At 33.1% G+C, this 22,329-nt stretch overlaps 1 protein-coding gene across 4 annotated transcripts in view; it reads right to left on the bottom strand.

Moving 5' to 3' along the window:
• Positions 1–1,592: 1,592 nt before the first annotated feature.
• The window catches only part of LOC125852284 (protein NLP3-like), a 42,655-nt gene continuing 21,918 nt past the window's right edge, over positions 1,593–22,329 (bottom strand). Inside the window, exons 1-6 of one of the 4 annotated variants that reach the window (XM_049532015.1) lie at positions 22,195–22,323; positions 21,637–22,106; positions 21,437–21,508; positions 20,209–21,304; positions 19,703–20,068; positions 1,593–1,874 (exon numbers count right to left, since the gene is read on the bottom strand). In XM_049532015.1, coding sequence (XP_049387972.1) covers positions 1,765–1,874; positions 19,703–20,068; positions 20,209–21,304; positions 21,437–21,508; positions 21,637–22,106; positions 22,195–22,303 — 2,223 coding nt within the window. In that variant the 5' untranslated portion in view covers positions 22,304–22,323 and the 3' untranslated portion in view covers positions 1,593–1,764. Of the gene's footprint in view, positions 2,241–2,380; positions 3,585–3,733; positions 3,809–5,865; positions 6,214–19,702; positions 20,069–20,179; positions 21,305–21,436; positions 21,509–21,636; positions 22,107–22,194; positions 22,324–22,329 lie in introns of those variants that run through there. The other 3 variants (XM_049532014.1, XM_049532017.1, XM_049532016.1) reach the window with 3 other exon arrangements.

Genomic DNA, 22,329 nt, shown 5'->3' with positions numbered 1-22,329 from the left:
GCAGGTCGCCTTGCGCCTTGTAAGGCGCATGGGGAACTGCGCCTTCACGGCATCACTCTTTCGTTTAGATATTGCCCTTTTGATTTCAATCTTATTTTTTGTTGTACTTTTGAAAATTTCACTCAATTTTTTTATGTGCAATTGTGCATATATGATTCCTCCTCCTCTTTTCATTTGCATTTGCAGTTGTATGATTCCAACAATTGAATGTAGCATTTCTCTTCCTTATGATATCCTATGGGCAATCCGCATTTGCAATTATATATGTTTGTCTTCTTCTAATACATAATGGAGCGTAGTCAAAATTTCAAGCTAATGAGTTTGAAATGTTAATTCTTTTATGTTATTGGATTCTAATTAAATTAATAATTTGTATAGAGTTTGATAGATTTCATAAGATAAATATAGAGTTTGGATCAAAGTTACTAAATTCACTCAAACTTAATCCTTGAATACACGTGAAGAAATTTTACTGTGCATGAAAAAGTTAATAATTTTCTTAATATTTGCTAGCTCTATTATTGAAATTCATTTATCTATTGTATCGACATAGTGCATAGTAACAAATTAATTAGGAGTATATGGGTTTCCGTATAATGCTTCAGTGAGTCTTCACTATTAAAAATGTCTATTGATTATAGTGCTTTAAGATTGTGTGTTATTGCAAAATTTACTTTTGCAAATGATAATTATTTTATTTTTTAAAAAAAAAGTGACTCAATCAATATATTTCTGTACAAAAAATTTACTATTCCTATTCATCATTTATACATAACCCAATTAAATAATAGTTGAAGATGTCTGATATTTTGTAGTGCATTTATCATGTTAATTATTTGCTTCCTTTGCTTTTCCTAACGTTACTTTTTTCTCATGGCTTTTTATATTCATGCCTTAGAATATAGTAAGGGTGGTTAGCTAGATGACAAAGATATTTTGGGATTAATTATACGGTAAAGGGTCAAATAGACTCCTGTAGTATTAGAAATAGTTTACATATACCCCTCCTTATACTTTCGGGCTAGATATATCTTTTCCGTTATACTTTCAGGCGAAATATACCTTTATAACTAACAGAAGATATGTGGACGACTAGGATTAAAAGAACTGTTCAATTTAAAACAAATTCAATTCAGATATAACCCGCTCCTCCCCAATAATATAACCCGACTTAATCTATAACATTGACCCACCCAATTTGTCTTTCAAACAAACATAACCTAATGCACGATTAAATTCTCTCCAGCAATCAAAGAGGCATGCAGTCATAGAGGTATGTAGCAACATAATTTGTCAGTCCAAGTTCAAGGCCAAACTGAGGCAGCCCACATTCTACGCGTATTATGTCATGTAGGACGCGTGTGTCTACTTATCAATTTTATACTAGTTTAAGTGTCTACTTGTGCACACTCAAAGTTGGAGGGCATTGTTATCCGCTATAGTCAAGTTAAGGGTCATGTTTATGTATTATGCATTTGCATTACACTGTCTATTTATACGAGAAGCCGGGGGGACACAAAATCTAGCTACCATTAGTAGGTGGTAATATTACAAAAAGTGGAAGTAAAATACTTTTAATAATAATAGTAGTATTAACTAAAATCTTCCTTGTGATTCCTCTTCTATATATATAGGCATCTTTCGTAACTTGACAGTTCCCCATTCGTAACAGCATTAATCACCTTGGTTCACTGTGCACAAAGACATGTCACAACTTGGAAGAGATAAACATCATGACAAAACTTACGAAAAATTCCTTCAAGTCTAAGCTTCTGGGATAACCAGTAATCTCATACTAGTCCTTCCCAACAACCTTAGTGAATGCATACCAACCCTCAAATCTGAATCAGTAGTTATCAAAATCCAATCGTCATCTTCATCTTGATACTTTATTGAAAACCTTTTAAGTGATATCTTAAGCCTCTTTTTCACTTCCCCCTCCAATTCTACCCTCGTTGATGAAAAGGGGAGTTGGAACTTTATGATATCACCTCTATATGTAACCTTTAAAGTCATCACACTATCACAAGGTTTTCCTATTGCAGGAGATCTTTTGTGACCCAAATAATCTGTGCCTTTTTCGTGGGAAAGAACAGGGCATTGTTGATCACTCACATATGGTTCAGCACCTTGAAAAGATAAGCCTTGGCTAACATGGACATTAACATTTCTAGTCTTGTGATGTGGCCATCTAGAGATATTATATATTCTACAAATTCGTTTCAGTGTTGCTCGACTAACTGTAATAAAAGCAGTCCACAAAAGAGATTTCAGTGAACCTATGCATAAATCATTTCAGCTAAAGGCATAGGAGCGTACATATATATAATAACACAAAAAGAATTATGAACCTCAAATTCGCTAAAGTTCGTGAACTTACCATGTAGACTTTTGGCAGCATCTTCAAGAGTCATGCCAAAATGCTGCTCCAGAATCTTGCGGGTAATCCCATGATCTTTTTCTATCCTTTGTATTATGATGTTCTTCTGTGAATGGATTTTCTCGCTGTTAGTCATTGCTCCACTGGCAAAGTTACTTTCTCTGTTTATAGCTTCAGCTTGAAACGATTCTCTGACATATCTAAAATCATTATGCTCCACTTTGTCATTATTCCTTGCATTGCCCGCATAATTAATTTTTAAATTTGGTTGCTCAAAGTGTGAACCAAGTTGCATCATTTCACATGTATCCTCAATGTGGTCATCATGTGCTACATCCACATTAACCGTTCCTTTGTTTGTCACAGCTTCCTCTATTGGATGAGGAAGTAACGGATAAACCTCCACTGTCCGCTCACAGTTGAGTGAGTCACGCTTGAGTGATGAACAAGGAGCCAGTAGTGCAGCAGCAACATTATTCTCCATGTTCTGTAAATTTGACTGTTCACAAAAATAATCAATTTTTGTTGTTTCTCCTCCATCCTGATGTGATTGAACACTCGCCAGAGATTGGCCGATTTCTGTTGTTTCCCCTCCATCCTGATGTAATTGAACACTCAGCAGAGGTTGGCCAATTTCAAAGGAGTCAAGTTCATCACTCAGGGAAACTTTAACAACTTCAACGAGCATCCTCTGCCCTAGTTCTTTTCCAGAAGCAACTATGAAACCTGGAAGTTGTTCGTTCATTGTGGATAAAATCATATTTAAGAAAGTCTTTGTATCTCCAACAACCATTTCATTGGGTGGCAGGAAGTACTCAACTACACAAACAATATTGTTGGCACATTTGCTTTGCAAACAAATTGCAAAACTCTGGGTCAATCTAGCTTTTCGTGCACTAGGCACCAAAGGGTACTCGTTGAAGCTTAATAGAGTAACATCTTTGCAAAAGCATGAACCTTGGGATGCAAATGCCCTCCCCACCAATGCCTTACCGCTCCCAATAAAACAGGCCTCAGAAACATCTTCAAACTCATGATACCTTGAACTCGAATGTTCATAGATGGAGGCACCAGCACAATACAGGACTTTTGAAGCGCCGGATGGAGAATAAGGAATCCAAATTTGAGCAAAGGGTAAACTATGTATTTTAAGGATCTCATATAACCCGATCTCTAGTTCGTCAAGTCTATCATCGACCAGCGGCTATAAAAATGATAAGATAAGCTATGAAATTAGTGGGACATATATATTAGAGCAATGGAAATAAAAACGAGAACAGTCTCTGATCTCCTTTTCTTTTACTTTTATTTATGTTTCCTGGTTTCACAAAAATTTAAAAAACAACACCATACCTCTGAAAGTCCAAAATACATGTCGTCCCTTGAGTTATAAATGCTATACAACCCAAATGATTTGGAATTCAACCCCTATGATGGAAAAATATACAAGGATTATCGCCTTCTTCAAAAGTAAATACAGAATATAAACAAAAGTAATTAACCAATGTCCTTTGGTTGAAATCCAACAATTTAGACATGTATTTGCACAACCAAAAAGAATGGGTGGCACACTTGTTTTTTGTCTAAATTCAAGCATATGACCATGCCTCCAACCTCATCTATCTTCCAAGAAAGTGTTGATTTCAAGTCTATGGCCTAACTCCTACAGATATCATGATGAAGACAGAAAGTGATCATCCTAGCCAGAATATATTCAAGGTAAACCTCATACAACAACAACAACAACATACCTAGTGTAGTCCCATACAATGGGGTTTAGGGAGGGTAGAGTATACACTGACCTTACCTCAACCTCGGAGGTGAGATAAAGAGGTTGTTTTTTATAGACCCTCGGCTCAAGGAAAAAACAGGCTAGGAAAAGACATAATGAAGGTACAATAGACAAAAGATAGTAACAAAACAACATATAGGAACATAATAGTACTGCAACAAAAAGACTACTAAAAACAAACTACATGAAATAACAAATAGTCATAGAAATTAGAGAACAAGAGAGTAGTACTACGACTAGTTGGTAGGGCAACAAGCACAACTAACTACTAGTATGGACATTCTCCAACCTACTAACCTTCTACCCTAATTTGTGTCTTCCACACGGTCATGTCCTCAATAAGCTGTAATTGTGTCATATCTTATCTAATCACCTCTCCCCGTACTTCTTTGGTCTACCTCTACCTTTTCTGAATCCATCCATAACCAACCTCTCACACCTCCGCACTGGGGCATCCATGCATCTCCTCATCACATGCCCGAACCATCTCAACCTTGCTTCCCGCATCATGTCTTCTGCCGAAGTCACCCTCAACTTTTCTAGGATATCCTCATTTTAAATTATATCTCTCATAGTATATACCCACACATACTCTGCAACATCCTCATCTCTGTCACTTTCATCTTCTGAATGTGAGAGTTCTTGACTGGCCAACATTCTACACCATACAACATAAATGGTCTAACTATCACTCTCAAGAACTTCCCTTTGAGTCCATGTGGCACCTTCTTATCACAAAGACTCCAAATGCGAGCCTTCATTCCCTCCACCTTCAATCTCTCGATTTCCCTAGATAATCCACCCAAGATACTTAAAATTACCTCTCTTTTGGATGACCTATGTATCAAGTCTAACTTCCACATTAGCCTCATGTGTCACATCATTAAAGTTGCACTCCAAGTATTTAATCTTGGTCCTTCTCAACCTGAACCCAGACTCCAGTCCAGGGTCAATCTCTAAACCTCTACCACTAAAACAAGGTGAAATCACTACTACCACACAAGCAAGAAATGGCAAGTAAAAGCAATACCGCACAAGATTCTAAGAAGAACTAAAATCTGAAAACTAGAGAGCAAACAAGAAAGCCAGACAGCAAATGGAACCAACCAGTAAGAGGCAGACTAGTAACTAGTTGTAAATCTAAGTAACAATGACCGGTGTACTACTCTAATTAGAGAAAACCAAGTACAAGAAATAATGAAATAAAATCAAAGATGAAACTATAAGCATGAATCAGTCAACCACTAATATTTAGACTCAGCCAACCACTAATACTAAATATAAATTTGTGATACAGAAACACAAGAGCAAGCAGCAATATATATATCTACTAGGGTTGAATATAAAGAATCGACCAGTGCAACCAGAGGTACCAACTTCAGCAGGTAGAACCTGTGTGAAGGCAGTAGATATCAATGTGTTGTTGTTGTTGTTCTAGACGAAAACGATTTGTACTCTCCTACACGCATTGGCGCTGCTGTCTCATGAAATTACTGGTCGCAGGCAGGAGTTGTCTCAAGGGGTGGGGGTGAGGGTGGGTAAGAAGACATTCTAAGTTGAGCGTTAGAAGAGAGAGAAAATCACATGCTAGTAGATTCAAAAAAGGCTAGCAGCCAGAAAGCAATCGAAAAACTGCTGCTATTCAACATTTGAGCATTCTAAAAATAAAATAAAAGAAGAGATGAGCAAATACCGTAATAAGTTGGGGAAGAAGTAGAGATGATTTTGTAGATACAATCTCAAGTACACCAAGGTACCGCTGATCATGGAGGTTGAACACTGGAATTGCATAATAAGAATGGATTCCCAAGCGAATTCCACTTTGAAGCAGTGGAAACTCTGCAGCGGAGTAACTTGGGAGGTCGGGGTTACATTCTGGCGAGCAACTTGTGGAAACTCGTCCAAGTAGACCTTCCTTGTACTCGTCAATTGGAATCAAAGTATTGAGACAGAACCTCCTGTATGAACACAACCTCTTATCAAGTTCCTTACTGAAAACAAATAGTTGATCTGCAGTGGACAGGAAATTCGATCCGTTGACCTTGATGGGTGCCCAAAATTGAACCAGAGAAATATGTGGACTCCACATTTTCTCAAGAACAGATTTGATCCTCAATTTCACCATTACAGAACTGGAAACAACAGAATCAGCAGCAGCTGGATCATGAAGATAAGATTCAAAACAAAAAACTGACAAGTGAAGCAAAAATAGTTTGATATTCACAACTGAACTCACACATGATAGGGGAAATTGATCGCTGGTACTGCAGCTCATCGTTGTGTTTTATGCTCCAAAATGCCCAGCCATTACAGTTCAGTTGATACCAGTCCAGTTGACAGGGCATTACGGCACATACCTCTGAAGCTTGATGAAGAAGATGCTCCATAGAGGAGAATTTCACTGCCTTTTCTTTTATGAGTTGAACGGAATTCAATTTGAAGTTGGAATTTCAAATTTTTCAAGAATTAAAAAACATTCAAAATTTGTTTTTCACTCCAAATAACTCATGCAAAATAAGAAATAAATCTAATTTGTATTTATAGCCAAATATTCAAATATTATTTTCATTTTGAAAATAAAAATTACTTTTATCAAATTTCACTATGAAATGATCATAAAAATTCAAATATCTCTGAAAAAGACAAATTTAATTTGTGGATGGGTGCAAGAAGCTCAAGAGGTTAAAGAGGCTCCGCGTTTTGTGGCAATACATAAAAAAAAAAGTACTGTAGTATACGCGCTGTAGGCTGTAGCCACGGTAGAAATTGCAACAGGAGAATGACAGGCAAAAAGTTGTACAATTTCTTCTTTATTGAAACTTTTTTTTAAAAAAGTATCCATAATTCTCAATTTGTACGATAGTGACACTCTTTTCGAATAAGAAAATTCACTTCAATATAAGTTCTTTACTCCCTCCATTTTTTTGGATACGTCCTAAGTTATCATTGTATATTTATTTAATGTTCTGTTGAATTTAAGTTTTTAATAAATTTAGTGTTAAATTTATAATTCAGTTAATTATTTTTACATGGAATAGAAATGGATATTACATATTTTCACGTCATAATTAAATATTATTCAAATATCATTACCATTTCTATGATAAGATATGTAACCCTTTCTTCATCTGTTGTGGTGAGCATTACGTTTAGGGAAAGAAAGTAGGTAGTTACATTGTATGAAAGTGAACAAAATGAAATGTATTGCACTTTATATAGTGGAAGAAACTTTACAATATTAATATAGTAATTGTTACAATATGATTGTTGTGATATACTACTTATTTTTTCTTTTATAGTTATCTCTAATTGCTTGCCTATTTTGACAAATCAAGAAAGGACATTTTTTTACATATTATATTCTCAATTAATTACTTTAAAAAAGGTAGAACTTCTTGAAAATCTTAAGTTTTTAGTTCAACTTCATAATTAATAGGGGTAAAATGGTAAACTCATTATGTCAATCATTATTTTCTTATTAGGGGTGCTAATTTAAAAGTGGACAAATAATTAAGGACCGGAAGAGTAGTAGACGTAAAAAATTTCACTCGTTCTTTTACCTTGTATATAGACACTTATGAATTAATTATTGCCCTTTTATCTTCCACCCCTACACTAGTATCATACGTTACTTTTTCACACAACTCTCACACGTTGTGTGATTTTATTATTTTTCTTTTCTTTTCTATTATATTTATATTAGAAGAGTCGGTAAAATTATTGGTATCAACATGTCTACTAGGCATTTTAGGCTAGTCTCTTAGATAGAAGAAAAACGCTAGTCTCTTAGATAGAAGAGATAGTTTCAGGCAGTTTCTGTTAGTGAACAACTTACAAGATAATAAAAAATACAAAATTACAATTGAAAATAAAAATAAAGAAATAAAGAAATAAATCTTTTCAGGCTGAGGCGCGGATATCTCGCTTTCTTTAAGGAGATTCAAGCCTACTGTAGCAAATGTTTTCACCGGTCCAGTAGTAGTTCTCTTGACTTGTCCCCTCCAGGATACAACAACCTTCACAAAGTATAACTCAACAACTCTGGACAAGAGTTGAGTCCAAAGCTCCACAAAAGAAACACCTCCCTTCAACTAATAAGAACTCTCTTTTTGACAAACCTTACGCACTCTATATTCTCTTGTGTATTGTGTATCCCAAACCAAATGAAGACCATCACTATTTATACTAGAAGAAATCTTCCTAGCAATGAATAGGAAGATGAATGGTGTAGTAAATATTGAAGATAAATAATTTAGGGGGTTACATATGTTACATAGGTTACAAGGTATGATGGAGGAATAAAGAGTGAATAAGCAAATGAGATAAAAAGTTATCAGCCACCAACGGCTTAGACCTTAGTTGCTGCACCAGAAGTTTGTAACATATGCACTTACTGCCAATGGAGTAATGCAGTATAGTAATGTAGCAATCATGACATTTCAACGGTTGCAAACTGAAAAGTCACTAAAGATTGGCAGCAACGGTCAACACTAAGCAAATTAATATACAAAACATTAATATTAAAATGTAATAAACCAACAGTTTCAACATGCCTGCTTAACGTCAATAAATTAGAAGTTAAGGGTATATTTGGCTTTTCAGCCATTTGGTTATACGTGTCTTTCATTCCATGACTAAACACACACGTAGCCCACCACTTCACGCTTTGATTTTATCCAAAGCCTAATATGTATCCTCTTCGTCTTTCCATTCTCATTCCCTGCTGTGATGAATTCGACGTTTTTCTCATACCTGAAAATTGTTTAAGTTATTTTTCCCTCAATTCGATATTTTTATCCTTTTTTTAAAAAAAAATCTGGTTGTGATTCAGCTGCTTTTTGATAAATTTTCTTTTTTTGCGTATCTCTAGCAAGATGGCAAAAAGGTTAAGAGATCAAGAGAAGCTTATCAATTTCAGAATTTTAAGCCGCACACGCAATTTGTAGAAATAAGTAAGATTTTACTCATTCACGATGGGTTTTTTTAGTTACTTAATTGTAATTTTCCAAAACTTGTTTTGCTTGAACAGGTTCATCGTTTATTTATATTAGAAGAGTCGGTAAAATTATTGGTATCAACATGTCTGCTAGGCATTTTAAGGGTATTTTGGTCATTTAAATTGTAATTGAGCAATTGCATTGTCGGAAAAAACTATCCTCTCGCCTATGCTTTGCTATATTTTGTCTGTGCAGACATTTTGTCATTATTGATTAGTGTCTATTAAAGTGAAGATGATGAACATACATCATCATTTACTTCCTCTATATTTTTCAACTTATCATTATTTATTCATCTAAAGATTATTTAGTTGTATGTATTACTATTAACATAAACGTATGGAAGAAATTAAATTTTTGTTTGGTTATTATCATTTTCTATAATATAAGATATATATTGATACTTAATGATGGATCGCTGGTAGTCTAACTCGTCGTTGTGTTTTATGCTCCAAAATGCCCAGCCATTGGACTTCAGTTGATAAGGCATTAGTAGAGCCGTCAATATGGGCTAGCTCCGTTGGATCAGCTTGGCTTAACTCCTGACTTGATAGGGCTAGGCTACGATTTTTGGAGTCAATTTAAGAAAAGATTTTTTTAGCCCAGCCTAAATAAGTCTGTCGATTTGTGGGGCTTGAAAAATATAGATAAGGCTGGCCTGTGGGCCAAATAAAAATTGGAAAAATTAGCAAACTAGTCACAATCCCTAACTTAATTAGTAAAAATATTTATACTTTAAAATAATTATTTAAAATGTCAAAATGTCAATATTTTAGAATATAATTTATATTCAAATACAATTATTTGTCTTTCCTTTTATTTCTCAAAACGGTCCAACATGAAATACATACACTACCCATTTACACTTTTTCCTAGGCTTTAATTCCATTAAATTTATTTTCCATCTTTTACGTTTTCAAATTTTTTACTCTTTCATCAACTTTTCAATTTTCACTATTGTCCCCATCATTTTTTCATTTTTTTCTCTTTCATCAAATTTTCACCATTATTCTCTCCATCATTGTTGAAGAAGAACTCATTATTCAAGTTCATACCAATTTGTTCAGATCTATCAATTAATCAAGAAATCTCTCAATTGATAAAGGTATTTTCGAAGTTATCATTTATTTTGCGAGATTTCATGAGATTTTGTTTTCAAAATCACAAATTATGTTGAATTTTGGATTGTATGTATTACGAATTTTCCGTCATTTTTTTTCGATTTTTATGTGAGTTTGTTAACATACTCATCAAATAATTATCCATTTCGGATTTTTAGTATTTTAAACACCATTGTTTGATTTTTTTGTGATTTTATTTTTATATTTGAGATTTAGTAGATTGTAATTTGTAGTAATCTACATTAGCATTCATACATAATATATTGTTTAATTATTTTTATATATTCATATTTAATAATTTTGAATTTTGCTTATAGAGTTACTAATGCACAAGTGAATACAGATTCAGATTTGTGTTTGGTGAAAAAAATTGGAAAAAAGAAACATAGCAGACAAAGAAGAAAGAGAGAGTCAGAGAAGAAGGTTGCAAAATTGTATTCATACCATAATAGTATTCATATTAATTTTTGTTTGTCAATTGTTTTTCTTTTACTCATCATTTGTATTTTTATTAAGAACATTGTATTTTTTTTTTAGTTTGTAGTCATTCAAATAGGTATGTCAAATGGATTTGTATTTCTTAAGTATACATGTATCCTATTTTTTAACAGTCAATTTGTATTATTTTTTTAGAATATTGTATCATTTCTCAACAGATTGTATTATTTTCACTATGTATGCTATTTGTTTTCCAGAATCTTGTATCCCTATAGTCAATTTGTATTTATTTTTTTAGAATATTATATCTTTCCTCAACAGATTGTATTATTTCCACCATGTATGCTATTTTTTTCCAGAATCTTGTATCCTTTCATAAATCATATTCATATGTAATGATTAGATTATATTGAGATACAATCAATAATATTTTTGTAATACAAATAAAAGAAAAATATATTTGGCAGACATGTAATACAATTTTGATCACTGAAATACAATTTGTAGTTTTCACTATGAAAGTAAAAAAATCAATTTTAATTTGAATGGTAAAGTGAGCACATAAAATGTAAAAATTATTGGTATACAATTATAATGAAAACATAATAAAAAGGAAAGTTTATCCAATCGAATGAAAAAGGGATTTTTTTTTAAAAAAAATTTGTAACTGATGAGAATTTTAAGTGATATGTTCCTTTTTTCAAAAATATTATCTCCCTTGATTTTCTCCTTTCTAAATAATTGTAATCTTGAAAATCAAACAAATAAAATATACATAAATCAAATACATAACAAGCTAAAATATTGACATTTTAGATAAATATTGAAAGTGTGGCTAAGGAAACCTATTAAATGTCAAAATATTGACATTTTGAAAATTTTCCCATAAAAATAAAATAGAGTATTAAAAATAAGAAGGGTCTACTCAAAATCTGTTTAAAGTTTGAAATATTATAATTTAAATACAAATTATGTTTATAAAATATGTACTACATAAAATAAAAATTCCCTAAAATTTCTAGCTATTTAGCTTAATATTTCTATTTAGCTATTTATGCTTTTACTTGAAATCAAACTTAATAAATATTATAAAGATAATTTTATTTGTGTATTTAATTAACAAGTAGTACACTAACACCATTTAATATTGTTTTGTCGATATTTATGATAATATTTTTAAATTATAATTTAATTTAAAAAATTATAAAAATTATACTTTTAAGAAAAAAGGCTGGCCCGACAAAGCCCGTAGCCCACGTATTTGGGGATTGGGCCGACCATTTTCTGGTCCACACAAAAAATGGGCTAGCCCGTCAAATTTCAAAGCTTGTATGAATTGGCCCGGATGGGGTGGGTCAGCCCATATTGACAACTCTAGGCATTAGGGAACATACCTCTGAAGGTTGCTGAAGAAGATGTTCCTAGAATTTCACAAATTCATTGCTAGCGTAGTAAGCGATAATCAAGACCCACCAAAGTCAAAACATACATTTATCGATTCAAATTTCACTGAAAAGATTAGTATCGAATAATTGGATAGATAACAAATTATAAATACGTATATCTGTTATATGCTACATGTAGCTGGTACATAATTAATCCATCAAAGTCATGAAGTATGTATCAGATACACATATATGAAAAAAATATTTGATTGTTCATAATTTAAAAACATGAGATACAACTAATGAAATTAGGTGCATGAATAAGATACATACTACAAATATATTAGTAAAATGCACGTATTCTGTTCCAAATAATTAATAATTTTAATTTATGTAAGATTTCCAAATGAAGGTTTGTATCCAGTGGAGGTCAAATTTTGGTTTAATAAATATATATACAATTATTGACACATATTGACACAAGTTAAGTGCTTCTAGCCCGTTTGGATTGACTTTAAAAAAAATAGCTTTTAAGTGAAAAATAAAAAGTCAAACTGAAATGACTTTTAAATTAAAAAATAAAATGTAGGGGGAGACCTACTTTTGATTTTTGACTTAAATGTTTGTATCTAGTTCAAAACAACAATATATTTTTGTTAGAATATTCAACCAAGTAACAACTAACTAGAGTGTGAGATACGCATTGTTCTCTAAACATGAATTTTTTTTTTAAAAAAATCTCAAATTCAAAGAAACAAATTCAAATTTCTGGATAGGAAAGTTGTTCATTTTGTTGTTGCTCGAAAATAAATGGAAGAAATTAGATTATTTTTTTTTAATTTTCTTAGAAGTTGTTAGACTAGATTTTCAAAAGTAGTTAAAGGGGTGATTTTCTCCTTAAAGTAAGCATTTTAGTTACAGTTCTTAATTAAACATTGATCATGCTTTGTCAATTCTCGGATACATGTATTTATCGAGTTAAGATACATATATTCAATCAGTGAAATCTATTACGGAAAGTAATATTCAAAACTACATTGAATATTAATAATTAGGACCTAAACTAGTGAAATTTATATTGTTTGCCTTTATAAAACACTACACATAGTTTCAATTGGGACCCATCACCAATAAATTATGGAAAGGAAATAGGAAAATCTTGAAAGGTTCAAAAGGTTGTGGTGTATGCCATTAAGGTTCAAAAATTATAATTTTGTTATTCCTTATAACTTTATGTAATATAATGTCACTATATCACTCACTATCTATTTCTTCTCTCTCAAGCCATAACAATAGTAAACACAGTGCACAAGATTGCTCCTTCCCCACCCATTGACCCATAAAAGCTCCTCAATTCAGTCCTCTATATATCTCACAACCACTTTGTCACTATGCACCCAAAGAATAAATTATCAAAAGACATTTGTTGTTAGGAACAAAGATTTGATATATTTCTCAATTTTGTGATTTAGAGTTTATATGTCTTTGATTATTGAAGCGATTATATTCCTACCATTATACACATTACCCAAATATACCCTTTTGGGTTAAGGAAAGCAAAAAAAAAAAATCTTTTTATTTATTTATGTATGAGTATATTTAATTATTCTCACATGTATTTTTTTTATTCAATGGGTAATTTGAGTTTATAATTTTGATTTTCAAATTTATTTTTCATTCATTTTCTTGTAAAATTTATCATAAATGTCCCAATTATTATTTTTACAAATACAGAAAATAAATTTCTCTTTTTTCATTCACAATTTTTTCTTTTTATTTCTCAGATTTTTAGACTAAGGCCCCGTTTGGCCATACGATATGAAATCATGATATGATATTCATTTTTAAGTGGCCTATTTAAAAATTTTATTATAAATTTGTGGTCTTTTAAGCTTCGGAGTCATGTGCTTTGTTGTCACGCCCCGAGCCTACACCCTGGGCGGGACTGGCACTCGAAGACCATTGCTAGCCTTAAGCGAACCCTTGGCCTGGCTTACTGACTCAGCGGAAGACTCTAAACATGCTTACTATGATCAAAGTGAACTTGCTCAAATAATTTTAGTGAAATAACTCAAAATGTTTAATAGTCAACATTCAACTTGGCCAAAATGGCAACTCAAGTCTCAACATATGAAATAATAATGTAAAGACCTCTAACTACTAATTGTCTATGAAGCCTCTAAACAAAGAGAGATGTTAGGACAGGACCCCCGATCATCCTAACATCTGAAAGACTAGAAAGCAAATAAAGGAGTCCTCCGGATGCAAAGAGGCTCACCACAGACTCGGAGTGCTCAAGTTGTATCAACGAGGCGCTGGATGCTGATCCTGGTTACCTGTGTCTGCATCATAAGACGATGCAGGCCAACTGGCATCAGTACACTGAATGTACGAGTATGCGAGTGGGAATGCTAAACAATACAACATAGGCTTGAAAAGATTCTGAAAGAAACACTTACCTTGGCTCTTCTAACTCATGAATACTTTACTGAACTCATTTCATTATAAAGCAGTTTAAAACAAGTGCAATATAAAGAAAAAGGAAAACTGTTTAAAACATGATGTCAACTCATAATCATAATATCATAAAAAAAAACATACCATGCTCCCTCTCAAAGTCTACTTGTGCAATGCATGAATGAAGTCCCATATCCCCATTCATACTAAGCAGAACCCCTTGAGGAACCATGCAAATATTGTTGTGGAAGTTTCTCTAACCGACAACCATCACATAAGAGTTATTGTGATGATACAACGATCTTCCGTACGCTGCCAACGCATCCTATACCCGGCCAAAGGTATAGGACCTGAATTACTAAGTGGATCACTAGTCTATTGTGAAAAGGGTTCATCTAAAAAGGATGACCCTTTTCTACCCATGGTGGCTACATGGTTTTATGGAGACGTGAGTTATCTGAACTCATGCTCGCCCCCAATTCGGTGCTCAATACTACTCCCAAAATATACTAGCTCTTATAATTAAAAACATACTTCTTTCTTTGGTTTGAGATAATTACTCAAAACTTAGCTTAAAAGCTCTCTTGGAATCGATGTTCCCTTTTCTTGCTCAAATGTAAAAAAAAATTATAAACTCTTTGGGGAATACTTAGTTCCCTAATAATCCTTTTGAGAAATGAACTAAACTCTTTACTTTTTGCTTAACTTGAAACTTAAGTCTTAAAACAAAGTTAAAACATTTGTTAAAGACTTTTGAAAACTTTAAAAACTTTGCTTGACTTGCTTCTTAACTTCTAGACTTGACTCTTAACTTCACTTGAATTGACTCTTAACTTTCCTTGAATTGAATTATGAATTCAAGGATTATAATTTGTGATAGGAAAGGTCTCTTGATGTTTAGGAATGATTTTGAATAGCTAAACTTGAGAAAAGTTACGAAATCACTGTCTTGGAACAAGTCCGCGACGCGGAGATGCTCTTAAATAAATGCTCGCGCAATTAAATTTTGAGATAGAGGAGTCCGTGTCCTATCCGCGACACGGAGGAAAAATTTGCTCACTGGGGGAACAAGTCCGCGACACGGACTTGTTTCAGGAACCCTACTCGATTTTTTTCTTCTTCGTTTTCCAGCCCCAATTCGCCTAAACTCGATTATTTTTCTCAAATTCATTTTAGATCCTGATGCCCAGCATATATACTGAAGAAATTAACTCAAAACAACCCTAAAACACAACATAAGGGTCTCAGAAACTCCACAATTCAACCCAATTCAAGAACGACATTCAAATTCCAGAATTCATGTCAAGAACACCAACTTTCAAACTCTTTTAGGATGAATTGCGCTGAACTAAACATGTTTGGTACGTGGGTGAATGAACCCAACGCTATGAGAGACTCACATACCTTGTAAGATCAATTCCTTGGCGAAATCCACAAGCTAAACCTTCAAGAACGGCGAACTTTGCTCTTCCTCCTCTTTTCTCCTCTTGCGTTCTTTCTCCAAAAACCCTAGCGTAAATTTCAATTGCTTAAACTGAACCAATTCAATTTTGACCCTTAATTAATTCACCAAAAAACGAATTAAACTAATAGGGCAAGAAAAGACTAAAATACCCCTTTAAAATCCGGATTGGACATTTCTTTATTCGGACAACCCAACTTCCAAAGGGAATAACTTACTCATACAAACTCGGAATCGCGCAAAGTTGGTGGCGTTGGAAAGATCATTTCAAGGGATTTCCAACCATATCTGGAACTACACCTAACTCATCCTGAGCTAGGAGTTATGGCCATTTGAAATTGACCAAAAACTCACTTTTTTTCTAACTTGACAAAATTTCCAGCTTTCAATTCTTTCCAAAAATGATTATTTCCAATTCTCAACTTCTTCCTAGTTATTTAAATTTGTGAGATGTTACATTTGCTTCTCTTGATTCTTGAGTTCCCTTGTAATTTTATTTTACACTCGCATCATTTTTTTTACCCATATCAACCATTTATTTAGTGAATCAACCCATAAAATTTGATTTTCAAAAGCAAGTTTGTAATTTGAAAATCTAATAGAGATGTTGCATTTTATACAATTTCAAGTATATTATCAGGGGCGACTCAACAAGATTGGGGCCTAAAGCCAAACCTTAAAGAGGGGCCCTAATATTTTTTTTAATTCTTTTTTTTTCAAAAAAGAATAATCATGTATATATTTATTTAAAATCTATTTTTTCTAGCCTTTTTAGATGTGAAGTCATTATTTACTGTTTTCTAATTGATTTGTTTTAGTAATTCCTTTTCAATTGATAATATAGCTAATGCATTCAATCTCACATTGTTGATCTACAAGCTATAATTATGTAAATGACCCAAATATATACCTTTGGGTTAAGGAAAGCAACAAAAAAAAAATCTTTATTTTTTTTATTATGTATGAGTATATTTGATTATTCTCACACGGAATTTTTTTATTCAAACGAATAATTTGAGTTTATAATTTTGACTGTCAAATTTATTTTCACTCATTTTCTTGTAAAATTTATCATAAATGCCCCAATTATTGTTTTTACAGATACAAAAAATAAATTATAAATAGCCGCAAAAAAATAGTTGAAAATTTTTTTCTTACTTTTTTCTCTTTTTCCATTTACACTTTTAATTTTCTTTTTATTTCTCAGATTTTTAGACTAAATAATGAAAGGAAAAAATAGATTAAAGAAAATTCAAATAATGATAATCAAATAGATCTATAAGGAAGATATTTAAACTCAAAAAAGTAAAAAAAAAAAAACTCATGTGTGAGGAGAATCACATGTACCCCTTAACTTTGCAAGAAGTATGTACATAAAATTTTTATTGTTGAATAAAATTATAGATTCATGCATTTTCTTTTAAATCATATTTATATACATTTGATTGAAATTTGAAATAAATATATCCTGTTAATTTTTGTTTTTTGAATTTATAAAAACAAAAAAAAAAAGACATCTCAACGAAGTACCAATCATTCCAATAAAATAAATTGCCCACGCCTCAAATGGCCCGGTCCGTTAATATTGAGGCAAATCGTTTGCACAATTTGTCCAATTAGATTAATATCCATTTTTAAGTGACCTATGTAATTTTTTTATTTTAAATTGTGGTATTTTAGTCTTCGGAGTCATGTGCTTTGCTTCTCTTGTTTCTTGAGTGCCCTTATAATTTTATTTTACACTCACATCATTTTTTTTTACCCATATCAACTATTTATTTAGTGAATCAACCCATAGAATTTGATTTTCATAAGCAAGTTTGTAATTTGAAAATCTAATAGAGATGTTGCATTTTATACAACTTCAAGTATATACCAACAATTTGGAAGATGAGCAAAGGGAAAGGAGTAACCCTTGATTAATTTCGGACATTTATAACATTATCATCAAGAAAATACGAACGAGGTCTTTATAATAAAAATGATGTCATAATAATAACCGGAACATTCTTTTGTTTATTACCAGTACATTATTTGGTACACTTGTTTGTTATTAACGTATGTATAACTAATACATATAAATTCATGGTGTTAGCAATGCAAAGGGTTTTAAAATGCATGCATTAACATGATTAAAGATACAATTGTCCCTCGGAATCTTTTTCACATCCTTTCCACTATATTTGTGGAGGATATTTTTGTAAACAAATAATTCATCTTAGAAATTATGCAACGCGTGCTATTTTAATACATCAAGTTAAACAATGCATAAAAAAGAATCTCAACATAACTAATATCAACATTTATGAGTACATTATATTCAACACTATTTTTATACACCTTATCAAACGATTCCAGTGCATACTTTTTCTATTCGAGTAGTACAATAGTATTTCCTAGAAAAAGAGATTTTGTCACATAAAAAGTATGAGCGCAATAAATGTCACGATCCAAAACTACCCCCTAGACGTGACATAGTGAATATAATTCCGAAAGACTCTAAACGAACCACTTGACATAACATGACACTAAGATAACAATATAACTGAAAGAAACATCAAAGCAGAATATACGTCTCAAAACTCAACTCAAAAGGATACCAAAATTAGAGTACAAAATCATAAATGCGGAAAACATACTAAGTTTGACATAAGCCTCTACTACATAGGTGCGGCTAGGACAAGCCCTAGCTCACAAAATAATTAAAAAAACTCAAAGAGTCTGAAAGAACATAAAAAAATTCATAATGTGGTCATGTCCTCGAAGCACATCGAGCATGCTAACAGAGAGGCATGGAGTAGGAACAATAATGTAACAAATTTAGCTTTGTATTGATCATCAAAGGAACTAATTACAAATAGATTGTTCATGCAATCAAAGAGCAAATGGAAAATAGATAAGGGAGATTCTAGACTGTTATTATGAAATTACAAAACTCTTACACGTTACCCATTGTATTGTATTGTACTGCTAGTTTAAATACAATGTGTCTTTTGATTGTTACTTAAATATTATTGTATCATATCATTAGGTAACAACAAAAAGTCCCATATTGTGTAATAACCAATTTGATGTAATCGCGTCGTTACCTTAATATTTTCTTCTCATTTTATCTTTACTTATTATTTAATAATCATATTTTATCCTTTTACCGCTACTTTTTTATAGTAGCTCTACCATATATCCTACTTTTCTTGTAGTTTTATCATTTAAATTGTTGGTCTGAGACATTATGTAACGACGGAAATGAATACAATCTATCCAAACGTTGTATTTATTAAAATAATATAGTACGATATGAAACAATATGTAACAATCATCCAATTAGAGTGTGCATAAGCCGTAATGGATTATTTTCCTCTTCTATATATAGGCATCTTGTTAGGACTTCAAGCGTAATTTAACAATCCCCCATTCATAACAGCATTAATCACCTTGGTTCACTGAGCACAAAGACATATCACAACACAGCAGAGAAGAGACAAACACCATGTCACCAAAAGATAACATTTCTGCAATGAAGATGAACCGTAACAAAACTTACAGAAAATCCTTCATGTGTCAGCTTCAGGGGTAACCAGTAATCTCATAGTTGTCCTTCCCAACAATCTTAGTGAATGCATCCTATCCCTCAAATCTGAATCAGTACTTATCAAAATCCAATCGTCACCTTCATCTTGATACTTGATTGAAAACCTTTCAAGTGATATCTTAAGCCTCTTTTCCACTTCCCCCTCCAATTCTACCCTCGTTGATGAAAGGGAGAGTTGAAACTTTATGATATCACCTCTATATGTAACCTTTACCGTCATCACACCATCACAAGGTTTTCCTATTGCAGGAGATATTTTGTGACCCAAATAATCTGTGCCTTTTTCTTGGGAAAGAGCAGGATATTGTTGATTGACCACATATGGTTCAGCACCTTGAAAAGATACGCCTTGGCTAACATGGACATTAGCCTTTCTAGTCTTGTAATTTGGCCATCTAGTGATTTCATATTCTTTACATATTCGTTTGAATGTTGCTTGACTAACTGCAATAAAAGAAGTACACAAAAGGGATTTCAGTGAACCTATGCATAAATCATTTCAGTTAAAGGCATATGAGCGCACATATATATAATAGCACAAAAAGAACTACGAACCGCAAATGCGCTAAAGTTAGTGAACTTACCATGTAGATTTTTGGCAGCATCTTGAAGAGTCCTGCCAAAATGCTGCTCCAGGATCTTGCGAGTAATCCCATAATCTTTTTCTATCCTTTGTATTGTGCTTTTCTTATGCGAATGGATTTTATTGTTGTTAGTCATTGCATTTCCCGCAGAATTAATTTCTATATTTGGTTGCTCAAAGTGTGAATCAAGTTGCATTATTTCAAGTGTATCCTCAATGTGGTCATCATGTGCTACATCCAAGTTAACTTTTCCACTGTTTGTCACAGCTTCCTCTATTGGATGTGGAAGTAACAGATCAACTTCCACTGTCCTTTCACAGTTGAGTGAGTCATGCTTGTCTGCTGAACAAGAAGGAACCAGTAGTGCAGCAGCAGCAACAACATTATTTGACTGTTGGCAGAAAGAATCAATTTCAGTTGTTTCTCCTACATCCTGAAGAGATTGAACACTCAGCAGACGTTGGCCAAATTCTGTTGTTCCTCCTCCATCCTGAAGTGATTCAACACTCGGTAGAGATTGGCCAATTTCAAAGGAGTCAAATTCATCACTCGGGGAAACTTTAACAACTTCAACGAGCATCCTCTGCCCTAGTTCTTTTCCAGGAGCAACTACGAAACCTGGAAGTCGTTCTTTCGTTGTGGATAAAAGCATATTTGTGAAAGTCCTTGTATCTCTAGCAGACATTTTGTTGGGTGGCAGAAAGTACTCAACTACGTAAACGCTATTGTCGGCGCATTTACTTTGCAAACAAATTGCAAAACTCTGAGTGAATCTAACTTTTCGTGCACTAAGCACCAAAGGGTACTCACTGATGCTTAATAGAGTAACATCTTTGCAAAAGCATGAACCTTGGGATGCAAATGCCCTCCCGACCAATGCCGCACCGCTCTCAATAAAACAGACCTCAGAAACATGTTCAAACTCATGATACATTGAACTCGAAGGTTCATAGATGGAGGCAGCAGCACGATACAAGACTTTTAAAGAGACAGATGGAGAATAAGGAATCCAAATTTGAGCAAAGGGTAAACTGTCTCTTTCAAGGATCTCATATAACCCATTCTTTATTTCATCAAGTCTATCATCAACAGGCGGCTATAAAAATGATAAGCTATGGAATTAGTGGGACATATATAGTAGAGCAATGGAAATAAAAACGAGAACAGTCTCTAATCCCTTTTATTTATTTTGTTTGGTTTCACCAAAATCAAAAAGGCAACATCATACCTCTAAAAGTCCAAAAAGCATGTCCTTTGAATTACAAATGCTATACAACTGAAATGAATAGATTTTCGACCCCTATGATGGAAAATTAAACAAAGGATTACAGACTTGTTCAAACAGTAAATACACAATATAAACAAAAGTGAACAACCAATGTGGTTGAGCAATATGAAAATAAAATAAAAGAAATGATGAGCAAATACCGTAATAAGATGGGAAAGATGGAGAGATGGTTGTGTAGATACAATCTCAAATACACCACGGTACTGCTGGTCATAGTTGTTGAACACTGGAACTGCATAATAAGAATGAATTCCGAAGCGAATTGCAGTTTTGAGCAGTGGAAATTCTGCAGAGGAGTAGCTTTGGACGTCGGGGTTATATTCTGGCAAGCATCTTGTGTAAACTCGTTCAATTGGGCCAAATAGACTTTCGGTGTAGTCGTCAATTGGAATCAAAGTATCTAGACAGAGCTTCCTGTATGAAGAGAGCCTCTTATCAATTCCCTTATAGAAAGCAAATGTTTGATCCGTAGTGGACAGGAAAGTAGATCCATTGACCTTGATGGGTGCCCAGAATTGAACCAGAGAAATATTTGAAGTCGACATTTTCTCCATAACAGATTGGATCCTCCATTTCACAGTTGGAAACATGGAAACAACAGAAGCAGCAGCTGTATGAAGAAGATAAGATTCAAAAGATTTACTTACTAGTGCTAAGCAAAAATTGGAAAATAAGTTTGATATTCACAACAGACTCACACATGATAGGGTAAATGGTTCGCTGGTACCCCAATTCATCTTTGTATTTTCTGCTCGAAAATGCCCAGGCGTTGGACTCCAGTTGACACCAGTCCAGTTGGCAAGGCATTTGGGAACATACATCTGAAGGAGAGT

The sequence above is a fragment of the Solanum stenotomum genome, unplaced genomic scaffold (genome assembly GCF_019186545.1).
Source record: "Solanum stenotomum isolate F172 unplaced genomic scaffold, ASM1918654v1 scaffold3344, whole genome shotgun sequence".
Taxonomy (NCBI): domain Eukaryota; kingdom Viridiplantae; phylum Streptophyta; class Magnoliopsida; order Solanales; family Solanaceae; genus Solanum; species Solanum stenotomum.
This window is presented reverse-complemented; position numbering and strand designations above follow the sequence as displayed.